At 36.2% G+C, this 12,515-nt stretch overlaps 1 protein-coding gene across 10 annotated transcripts in view; it reads left to right on the forward strand.

Moving 5' to 3' along the window:
- The window catches only part of SOX5 (SRY-box transcription factor 5), a 1,015,676-nt gene that overhangs the window by 872,398 nt on the left and 130,763 nt on the right, over positions 1 to 12,515 (forward strand). For 7 of the 10 annotated variants that reach the window (XM_082635813.1, XM_082635815.1, XM_082635814.1 and 4 more), the window contains one exon: positions 9,234 to 9,357. In XM_082635813.1, coding sequence (XP_082491939.1) covers positions 9,234 to 9,357 — 124 coding nt within the window. The remainder of the gene's footprint in view (positions 1 to 9,233; positions 9,358 to 12,515) is intronic. The other 3 variants (XM_082635812.1, XM_082635818.1, XM_082635811.1) reach the window with 1 other exon arrangement.

Raw genomic sequence — 12,515 nt, forward strand, 5'->3', positions numbered from 1 at the left:
TAAACAGGAGTTCTTCAATGCAGTCTTTTGCTTCTGCAGAGCAGTCAGTCAGAATCAAGCGCATGCTTGTGCTGTTTTGTGGGGCTTGGCACTGACAGGTTTTATTTAGGAGGGGTGGGGGATATAGGGAGAACGGATGTGGGGAAGTCAGTATTTTGGCTGTATCAGCCCTAGAGGCAGAGTTAGCACTTGCATTGGGACAAAAGTATTTGTAGTCATCAGATAACTTTGCAGTCAGCTTCAATAGCATCACTCTTTTTTTTTCTACTTTTTTTTTTTTTTTTTTTTGGCAGCCAAGCTCTTAGTAGAACCATCTGTCTTTCTATTAGTATTTTTGAGGCCTGTTTTGAAGCCACTTTGCTTGGCAAAGTCATTTTCATCCTTGGAAACGATTTTTAAAAAAAGTTCTGTGGCTTTTTGCCGAAGAAGACTACTATGTAAAAAATCCACATGGCTGTTCATTTTTGTTCTAAAAGAATATGACTACTTTGTCTTTGTCTTGAATCAGATGAAATTAGAGGTGATACAACTTCAGTGTGACTGTTGGCTAGTGAGAGGCAGGGATTGCAATTTGAGCAGTGTTTTTATGTTTCTGTATCACTCAATGAGATTGTCTTTAGTCTTCCAAGTAGATTAATTGGAAGATAAATTGGCTCCTTTATTCTAAATTTTAGTGTAGGGTTTTTTTTTTTTTTTTCATTTTCTAAATACCATTGCATTGGGTCGGATAAACTTACAAATCGACTTTCTATTATGTGAAATGAGAAAACACAGATTATTCATGGTCATTGACGATCCCATGCCTCTTCTTGCTAATGGTGGAAAGTCAGCTTTGTTATCCTGGTTACTCCAGTTTGGGTAATTATATCCTGCCTACCTAAACCCCTCTTGTAATCTCATTTGGAATATTATATTTTCCATTTTCTCAAAAATTGCTGTATAGTGTCGCTGTGTGCTTCTAAACAGCTCCTATGCTCCCCACCAAAGGTGGCTGAATTTCAGCTGGAGGTGAATTGATCCCTAAATACCATGTGTGCTTGAATATTATGGTACTCACCGGACTAAATTCTTGAGGAACATTTGGAAAGTTTCAGATTTTACATTTTATTTGTAATTGTGCTGACTTAAATGATATAGCTGCCTTTCATTTTAACATTTGTGTATGTAGTTTAAACAGGTCTTCTACCATAACTTACTGTTTTTTGAGCTGTCACACAAACTGCTCCTTGGTATCATGGAGTAGTCCCTCTAGTTTTCTGATTCCTATATTTTTCCCAGTCAAGTAATGCCTTCCAGGCCTCTCTTCCTGGGGTGAAGTCTAAAGCCCATTGTCGTTCAAAAGCAACTTTGATTTCCTCATAACCTATCCTTGCTGAAGCCCCCCCTAATTCTCTGACTTTCCCCAACCTGTGACCAGAAACTCAGAAAAATCACAGAACAGGGAAGCCTGACAGCATTATAGTTCATGTGGTCTCTTCTCAGGCCTTAGACTTTTCCATCACCCCTTTTAATCGTCTGTGGTTACTTTCTTTTTCATTTCTCACAGTAACCATCCAAAGCTTCCATACCTTTGATGAACTCCCTTACTCAGTCCCAGCATCTCTCATTTTCAGCATACGATTTTGCCTTCAACATTGAGAAAATTTCTTCCGTCGGAACTGATTCTCCTTACCTTCTTGTTTCCTTACCGGTAGAACGTTATCGGCTTAGAGCCACTTGTATAGCTTCATTCATCAGGGCCCAGAGAATGAGATGTCATTCCCAGGCGAAGCGGATCCCTACACCTCTGCCTTGCCTTTCAGCCTCCTCTATAATTTTGGTCCACACGTTAATTGCTCTTTCCTACATTTCAAATTGCAATTTCCATTTGCTCCTTCCAGCCAGTAAAGGTGCTGCTACCTAAAACTCTGCTGCTTAAATAAAATCTGTGCATCCCTACGCAGCTGCCATCAAATGTCTCTCCTAATGCCTCACCCAGCCTTCTCTGAAGAATCTTCTACATTTGCCATCCCCTTTATCTTGCCTGTCATTCAGGGCTCAACCTTTTGGAATATGCTCGACCTTTCAGAATATCCATTCTAGTGGATTTGTTGTTGTTAGATTCATCACCATCTTCTAATAAACTATTCCAGAAGATATTATTTTTGTCTCTAAAATACTCTTTCTGCTACACTTTTCACTATTAGGCACTACCTCAACCTTGATATTCCATTGAATTTTGTGATACTGTACTCAAGATTTTCTTTATTCTTATCTTACCTCTCTGCTCTTAAGACTCCTCTTCCTCTGCCCTTTGTTGAATTATTGTTGCGACCCAGATGGTTTTAAGCTGTCTTCTCTTTATCCTTCAAACCCTCTTTAGATTATCTAGTTCACTCTCATCAACAAGTGATCCCCCAAACCATAGCCTCTAAAAATCTCTTCACTAGCTTCAGACTGCAGTATCAGTCTGCTAGTAAGGTATCTCCAATGGAACATTATCTAGGTACCTCAAACACATGTGTTCAGAACCATATTCTTATCTTTCCATGAAAACTATCAGTATGCCTGTATGTTTTTTTGTTGTTGTTTCATACCAGTATAAATAGTTACATAAACTAGACACCTGAGAATCATCGTGACTCTCTCTTCTTCTCCTTTTCTTACATATATAGTTTCTTTTTTTTTTAGGTACAGAGATTTCTCATATACCCACACATTTATAGCCTCCCCCATCATCAACATGTACCTAGTCTCCACGCTTTGCCTCTCAAATCTTTTCTCCCTATGCCCACCAGAGTATGCCACCTAACCTACTTAAATGGTCCCCAGAGCCTACAGGGGGAATCTCAAGTTTCTCACAGTGAAACACAGATCGATTCAAGCAGACTTTCTAACCCTGGTTCTTGCTTACATTTTTTTGCTGTTCTACACTGCTTGGTGGTTTCCCCCTCACATGATATTTTTTCTTGTCCCTGATAATTTGCTCATTTTTTCTCCCATCTGCTTGGAATTCTTTTTTCACACTCCCACCTCTTTGCCTGGCTAACTCCTACTTATCCATTCAGACCCTACACCTGCTGGACCTATCTCTGTGAGGCCTGCCTTGACTTCTTCTGGCTGTGTTAGGAGTCTCTCGTTTGTGCTTCCATAGTATCCCATACACGTGTCTATTGTTGAACTAATGGCAGTGTATTCTAATTATCTATCCATTTGTCCTACCAGACTTAGAGCTTCTGGAGAGCAGGCATTGTATGTGAATTCATCTTTATATTCCTAGTTACCAAAAAAGTATACATTCTAGTTAGTAGAAATGTTGATTGAATGAATAATAAACAGACCCATGGGACTGGAAGCTAAATTAATAATCTTAAATATCTACTTGATATATTAAATAGTTTCAGGGAACCACTGAAGGGTTTTGAATAGAATATTTACATAAAATATAAAATATTTAACTATGAATAATTGATAAGTATTTACTTGTTCTTTTACAAGTGTGATAATGTGATTGTGTTGGATTTGTAAAATTTTAGAGGGCAAGATTACACGCAGTACCTATGTGGTAGAATTATAAAAAGTGTTAAAACATAATATTCTATCTTAAAGTTTAAAAAAATACAGGAAGTAGCATCTTAAATTTATTGTGAGTTATTCAGACTTGTGAATAACATGCCCCCATTAAAAAGACCAACATTTTGTGACAAAAGTATTTTGTTGAAACTTAATTATAAATGTCACACATTTTAAACCTTAATTAGGAGCTTTAAGGGAATTCATCCATTAAATAAAAGAAAATAAGTGAAGTTAACAGTGAATAGGATTTGGAAATAGTCAAAACTGGCAAATATGAGAATGAAATGCTAACATTATAACAAATTTGTTTTAGAATTTATCCAGGAAACATTATACTGTTTTGATGTGATACGTCCTTTTCTCCCAAAGGTGGGCTAATTTTCAGCATCAAGGAACTAAAAATTACTTAAGATACAGCAGTAATACAGTTGGTGCTCATTATTTGTGCTAGTTATTCGTATAAAGTTGCCATGAACACTGAATTATCAAATACTGAATGATTTTGCTCCTGGAGGAAACACAAAGTTAGGTTCCTGAGAGCCTTTGGTCACACTATTTTCATCAACTGATCAATACATAGCCTTGTTTTATTTGTGTTTCTGTTTAAAGACACCTTATTAATATTTATTATTGATTCTATGTGCATTTTAAACAGCAAAAATCACCAGAATTTCTTGCTACTTTGCACAGGTCTGTGAGTAACCACAAAAGCACCAGTACAAGTAAATTTGGGAAGGATACAAGTAAATCTTATTGAGTAGGCAAATTGGCAAATACAGAATCTGCAAATAATGAGGATCAACTGTTTTTGAAATGTGTTTTTAGTTGCATAGATGAATTAACCACACATTTTGGATTGTATATATTTTACTGTTTCCTTTATTCTGAATATTACTACAATGCTCTGTAATTTTTCCTATGCTATTCTAAAGTAAACACATCTTTGGGACTATGAAATTAGGCTTATTTTTCATTTTAGTTCTTCCTCTCCCTTGTAATTCCTCGTGCTCCCCACCCCCAATTTTTCCCAAGTGTTGGAAAAGAGTACTAGATTGTTAGGAGATGTAGTTTCAGTGTTAACTTTGCTCTTACCTCAATGTGGGATCTTGAACAATTTATATGGCCAAGCTAAGTCTCATTTCTTTATCAGCACAATGATTGTATTATGCCAGATAATCTCTAGGCTCTCTCAGCCTTAAAAGTGTTATTCTACATTTGTGGATCTTGGAAAATTCAGACACTAAAACAAGTTACAATACTAAAGCAGGGGCTTCCCTGGTGGTGCAGTTGTTAAGAATCCGCCTGCCAATGCAGGGGACACGGGTTCAAGCCCTGGTCTGTGAAGATCCCATATGCCGTGGAGTAACTAAGCCCATGTGCCACAGCTACTGAGCCTGTGCTCTAGAGCCTGTGTGCCACAACTACTGAGCCCATGTGCCACAACTACCGAAGCCCATGTGCCTAGAGGCTGTGCTCCACAACAAGAGAAGCCACCGCAATAAGAAGCCCATGCACTGCAACGAAGAGTAGTCCCTGCTCAACACAACTAAAGAAAACCTGTGTGTAGCAATGAAGACCTAATGCAGCCAAAAATAAATTAAAAAAAAATTTTAATAACTAAAGCAAAATGTTTTTTAATAATCATAATAAAATACAGATTTTTAAAGTGCCAGAATTTATTGCAATTTAATCTTAAAATACTAAAATTTTTTTCCTGAAAAATTATTATAAATTATTAGAATATGAATGAATTACCTGGGTAAAAGCTGTCACACACAAGTAGATAGACTTATGTACACGCAACAACCAGTTAAACAATATAACAAGAACACATTAACTTTATGACAGCAAGAAAAGTATTTTTTAAAAACCTTAAAAATAAAATTACCAAGAAAACTACAATAAGTATATGAAGCAAAAGAAGATTTGAATAGATTAAAAGATATAACCTGTTATTGGCCATCAAGCCATTAGGTTAATGAATTCAAAGAGAAATTCCATATCCTAAAATTATTGTGGAAAAATAAATGTAAATAAAGCCAGGCAGGAAATATTTGAAGAAAGAAAATAGTAATGATAGAGTACTGGAAAAGCAAAGCTTTTATAATTAAAACATCATGTTACTAGAACATGATAGGCAGGCATATCTGTCCATTACAGAAGTATGTAATAAATTTCCAGTATTTCCGTATTACTTTTCTATTTCTTCATGAATGCATAATTCTAAGAATCATGGATTTATCATGATGTATATGACCTTTTATCTATACATTAAGAATAGGAGCACAAAGCAGCTGGTATTTCATGCTGCCATTTTTCTCCGGTGAAATTGAATTCCTTCCTGGTCGTTAAAGAACTTTGTTTTCCACAGGCCTTTTGTGGACATTTGGAGGTGGGGCACGAAGAAGTAATTACAAAGACAGGACTGTATAATACATTGTTCTTCTTTATTTATGAATTATCAATTCCTATAATAATTTCAGCTGCTGCTGTAAGCTCTGGAGTTATAATAATAAATAAGTTACAGCCTCTTTCCTAAATAAGTTCGTAGGTCATAAGGGAGGCTCAACTTATACAAGTAACTATTATTCAATACAGTAAGTATTGTGTTAGCTTTATGAGGTTAAAGAAGTAACAGTTCTTTTTCTGCCTGAAAATTGGCACCATAAGAAAGAAGTGCTTCACAGGCCAAGACATTATGTGGGTCTCAGAAGCCTTTGAAAAATAAGTAGAATTTTGCCAAGAAGAAAAGAAAAAGAGAAATGACTAAAAACAGAGGAGAAGATACTTTTGAGTCTGTTCAAGCGTGGGAAAACACCTGGTATGCAAGGAAGCCTTCCTGACCCATTGAGGCAAAAGTACAGAATATCTGAAGGAGGGAAGCAGAAATACCTGGAAAGATGGACCAGGAACAAATTGTGAAGAATCCTGAATACCATGTGAAGGGATTTGGTCATTATTCTCTAAGTAAAAGCAACCATCGAAAGCTTTTCAGAAGAGGAGCATGTGAAATACAGATACAAGACTCATTTAGAAGGAACTCTATGAGGAATATAGTTTAATGTCCTGTGAGCACCAGACCTGTAATAGGCAGAGTCTCCCTTCAACTACTTATATACCTGAAAGTCCTTTGTAACTCAAGGCAAACTATGAAGAAGACAAAAAGATTTGTTGACAGTGACATCAGCATTCTTTAAGACAGTTCTCAAACCTGGATGCACATTGGAATCATCAGGGGAATGTTAAAAAATGCCGATGGCTGGGTCTCACCCCTGTTGATTCAGATTTAATTCACCCCTGTTTTCTAGGAAACAGTCTGGGCATTGAGAGTTTTTCAGAGCTTGCCAGGTGATTCTAAAATATAACTTCAAGTTTAAGAACTACCGCACTAAAATAAGAAGCTATTGTTTCTGCAATTGTAGAAGTTATTTTCCCCAAATTTTAAGGTCTCTGAAGTTTGGATGACTCTTACAACCCTTGTATGTGTTTCATTTGAAATTCCTTTCTTCTTCCCTCTAAAGTGCTCTTATTAAATTTATAACCATCTTATACATTGTATAACCAATGGTGTCTTAGAAAGGAGGAGATGTACTATATAAAATATAATAACTTACAATGAAATAAAAAGGATACATAGTAGCTAGCGATAACCCTTAACCAGCGTGGCTAGTTTGTTGTTTCTTTGCTTGTTATTCTGGTCAGTATCCTCTTCAATACAGTGTCCTTCAATACAGAACTAGCGCCCATGCTGTTTTGCCTTCAAACATCTCCCCCTTGTTTCAGTTCCCTTCTTCCTACATACTTGCTCGATACGCACTTTCTAATTTTTGAGACTTCAATCGTTTTCCATTGGTGTCTACATAAAGTTTATCTTTTCTCCAGTATGTTCAAAAAATGTGGGCTGTAGTAATACAAGCTTTTTAACGTTCAGCTCTAACCTTAAAACGTTCTCTTTTTGTTTTCCTGGTTGTGTTGTTCACTTTTAATTTCACTCTGGTGGCAGTGATAGGTTTAAAATCCTTTTGGCTAAAAGAAATACTTTGCAATTTGGAGTCATTTCTGAAAGCAGAGTCCTCATTCTTACAGTGCTTATTCCTCTGGCTGGCTGGCTGGCGCTCTCTCTGTCTCTCTTTCTCTCCCCTCACCCTTCCTCCTTCTCTCTCTCTCTCTCTCATCCCCTCCTCCACCCCCTCAACACACACGCACGCGCACACACACACACACACACACCAAAATCTCAGAAATACCTCAGAGGCTTACTATGAAAGATGAAATGGTGCAGAAAGTGAAGGTGGACCTTTAAAGTGAGAAATTATGAGAATTATCAGAATCATGTGTCTAAGAATGTGCAATGCCAGTGAGAGAAAGGGAAAACAAGTCCGGAGATGTTTCAGAGTTGCTGTTAAGGTTAGCGACTGAATGAATTTTTTGTTTGTTTGTTTGTTTGTTTGTATATGTGTTTGTTTTACTTTTAACCATTATCCCCACTGTAATGTAAGCTGCATGGGCATAGGATCTTGTTTGTTTTGTTTACTATTATGTCTGTACTACCTAGCTCATTTTCTTATACATAGTATGTGTTCATGAAATATTTGTTTTTTTTCCAAATAACTGGCTGAATGTGAGGAAGAAATAGTAAAGGAGAATAAAGTGTCAGATGTGATCTTTAGCATGATCCTAAATTCTCATTCGTATGTTCTCTGACAAACACTAACCAATAACCATGTCCACCAGAGAAATCTTGCTTAAATATTTGGAAAAATATCCTAGGTATTTTAGTAAATGACAACCTCTGCATTAGTAACAATGTGACATAACTGCAGAAATGACTGCATTAGTTTATATTTCTAGAAATTACTGTTCAATTAAAAGAAAATAGTGATTCCATTGTATTAGATTATTTATTTACTGATATGAACCCTACATCCTCAGAGTGACACCAGAAAATTAAGGTGTATTCTAAAGATGGCAACCAAAAGAGAGGCCGTGTGGTTGATGAGTGGTTCAATTGCCTCAAAAAGGATAGATGAATTCAAAAGATCCAAGGGACTAGATCATAGACATGGTTTTGACTCCCCCATTCCATGGGCACAGGCAAGTCAGTTTTCTTTTGGCCCAGTTACCTCTTCTATAAAGAATGGGGAAAGTCTTCATTACTCTCTAAGCTTTCTTTCAGCTCTTTTATTCAAGAACTTAAAAAAAACCTTAGTATTATGCATGAACATGAGAATTATCTTCAAGTAATGAAGAGCTGTTCATATATAAAATGGTGCCAGTTTAATTTTGTTTTAGAAGGTAGAATTAGTCCTAACAGGTGAGATTTACAGAAGGAGATTTTAGTTCAACCTAAGGGATACTTTTTTAATCATTATATTAATGCAGTAAGAAAAAACTTGTAGTGTGAAGTATTGATGCTTCATCACTGTAAAGGATATCGTCATGTAGGGAAATTATTCACCAGGTTAGAAAGTGAACTTGATAACACCTTCCAGGTAAAGTATTCAGTATTCTGATTCTCCTGTCTAAAGTAGTCCTAAGACATAGCCTCACATCCAGGGTTCTAGCAGGCTTGTATGCCAATAGAATTGAATAATTTTTTTCTTATATCATAAGGGTGGGAGGATGGGAAGCATGGAGTATGAAAACTTCTTCTCTTTGATTCACTCTAATACATTCAGCAGGTTCAAGGTCAACTGCCGCCATTAATGATTCCTGTATTCCCTCCCGATCAACGGACACTGGCTGCAGCTGCCCAGCAAGGATTCCTCCTTCCTCCAGGCTTCAGCTATAAGGCTGGATGTAGTAAGTACCACTGATTTTTCACTTGGGAGTGTGTGGAGGGCATGGCTTTAGGCAATTTAATATTCCTGCCACACCAAGAAATTAGATCACCCATATAGCATTTTTATTTTAAAGAGGAAACACACAGAAAGTGTAGAAAAGGATTTATGTTGTATTTAAGAGCTTAGATTATTTCTATGCTTCTGAAGCCAATATTTGCTTTGTATAATTTTGTTACATAACTTTCATTTCCAGTGTATTCTTAAATTATGAATATAATTTTCAGGTTCAATTTATTTTTATGTAGGTAAGACAGGAATATGCATTTTAATAGCTTTCCATTGCCCTTTAAGATAAACCCAAGTTTCCTAATGTGAATCAGTTGGCCTTCCATTATCTGTCTCCTCCCTACATTTACAACCTAATTTCTCATTAGGCTTCTTTTAGTTCTTAGAGCGAACCATACTCTTTCTTGACTTTGGACTTGAATTGTCTGTGTTCACTCTCCTTGGTTTTCTGAACCTCTTCCAGCTCAGGCAGGGAAAGCTGGCCTGATCTAGTTAGATCCCTTTCTCCAGGTTCCTTTGGATCCTGTGTATTTCCTTTCACTTTAATTGTAAAGTCTATGAGGGCCAGTGCTCATTCTGTCTCACGTATTGTTATATCTAAACTTTTAGTACAATTTCAACTATTTGTTGAATGAATGAATAAATGATTGAGCATTCATTACAAACAATACAAGGGCATTTTTACACTAAGTGATGGGTTATATTGAGATAACTGTTTATATTGCTTATCAACTTTACTTGCCTGTGATTTTATGACTTTTTTAAGGAAAATCAAAATTATACACTGTGAGTTTTGGAAACAATCTAATAATTGAAATATTTTCATTGAACAAAATAGAATACCATTGAAAACAATTAGCAAAGTATTATCATTTTAGATATTTATATAGAATATTATTTTGTAAGTTCCAGTAGATTTTGGTTCGTTTATATGTTAATAAATTGTCACATTAGCATCTTGCTATGCTTCAACACTTATTGCATTTCAGAAATTCTTCTGAACATTACTAGGAATCAAATCTGCTTCCTGTTAAATGATGTTTTGAATTTTCATATTTAACATTTATTCCTAGTTTTTAAACTTTCTTTATACAGCAATGAAGAAATGGGATGTAATGTTTTAAAGCCATATGAGTGAGTAGATTGCAACCATGGAGTCTAGGTAAAAGTGAACTGAACTGAGGAGTATAAAACTTCATACTTGTGGGCTTCCCTGGTGGCGCAGTGGTTGAGAGTCCGCCTGTCAATGCGGGGGACACGGGTTTGTGCCCCGGTCCGGGAGGATCCCACATGCCACGGAGCGGCTGGGCCCGTGAGCCATGGCCGCTGGGCCTGCGCATCCAGAGCCTGTGCTCCGCAGCGGGAGAGGCCACAGCAGTGAGAGGCCCACGTACCACAAAAAAAAAAAAAAAAAAAAAAAAAAAAAATTCATACTTGTAAGCACTTTGCTCTTTGCAGTTTTAAATATGGCTTTTGCACATCTTTCTCTTGACTTTGGTTTCCTGTGTTTTAAGACGGTGGTCTCACTCTGGATCCTTAATGTATTTATTTAATATTATTTGTTGCATAATACTATCTTTGTAGATTGATTCATCCAGAAACACCAACTTCTTTGTATAACTAAGGACTATATTTATATCCTAAATATTTAAATTCTAAAAATAATTTAAACTTTAAGAAGAGAATTTTAAATTCTATTGCTACATTGATTTCTGAGTTTTTAATTATAAAAGATTTTTTGTTTCCCTTTACCTAAGAAATTACTATTCACATTAAATGCATGTTGCCAATATGTTTTTCATAGCCTTGGTTACTAAAATGAAAAAAAAATGACACTTTTAAAAATCATCAGTTGCCTCACACTGCACCTGCAATATGTACATAGAGACTAGTTCTGTTTTTCAAAAAGAAATTTTGTAAGCAACTGTAGACATAAGTCCCATTAGCGAATATTGTGCTGAAGAGAAAACCACATTGAGTATGAACAATAGCATAAAAGGCCCCCCTTTTCCAGGGGGCCTGGAAAAGGTCAAGAACACCTCTGCCTCACTCCCATTTGACAGAGTTGGCATAGCAAATTTGTTCAGTGTTAACGTAATGTGGCGTGGAGAAATGTTTCCCTTCCTAAAGGTGTTAATATATGAACCATTTGATATTCATACCTTCAGTGCTTAAAGTTATAAGTGATACCACTTCTTTTGTATCCTGGAAGTAAAATAGAATAAAGCCTCTACGGCTGCTGGAAAGCTTGAAATAAGCATCATGCCAAACTCTAGAATGAAGAAAAAGCCAGTAGTAAAAGAAAGTGCCACCCTTGCTGACACTTTCACACTGTCAGTTTGAATGAGGAGCTGGGTGGAAGCGATAAATACTCCAGACTACTTATTTCCTCCGTAATCATGTTGCAGGAAAGGAATCGAGGTAGGGAAAGAAATCTTGACATCTTCTCTCTTCAGTGGGACTTCCTGTTTTATTCCCCCCATAACTGTCAATCATATGTCACTTCTCTGGCTGTCATTTGTTTTAATTTGAGTAATATCACAGAGTTCTCAATGAAAGAGACACTGACTAATCCATCTTGATTTGAGTTTCAAGTAAATATGAAAGGTATACTATTTTTTGGTATCAAATACTCTCAAATGCTTTTCATCAATCCATTCAAGAAAGTATTGATGATAAATTTTTCTGCTTAGACTATGTGTTTTGATAAATAAAATTAAAATCTTTGAAACTACACATGAAAGTTAAAATGTTATCAATGGGGAAAAAATAAAAACACCAGTTGGGTAACCTAACCATCATCAATTGACTAAGTTTCTTCCTTTTCCAAAAAAGAAGCTTCTAGTTGGAAATAAAGGTATTTTCCCTTTAAGAAATATGATGGTAGAAACACGGTGTGGAATGGACACCTACAGAATGTAGTTGCTGGAATTCCTCTTAACTGCTAGAAAGCATGTCATTAAACAATATAAGAATAAATTAATAGCACAGCCAGAGACTTCAGAGCACACTGGCTAGATAGAAAAGAAGCTTTAGAGAATGTTGTAGTACACTCTTATCTATGAATATGTAGGTCAGTTTACAGACATTGATACATTATCAGAATTTCAG

The sequence above is a fragment of the Mesoplodon mirus genome, assembly GCF_964341445.2.
Source record: "Mesoplodon mirus genome assembly, chromosome: 11".
NCBI classification, from domain to species: Eukaryota; Metazoa; Chordata; class Mammalia; order Artiodactyla; family Ziphiidae; genus Mesoplodon; species Mesoplodon mirus.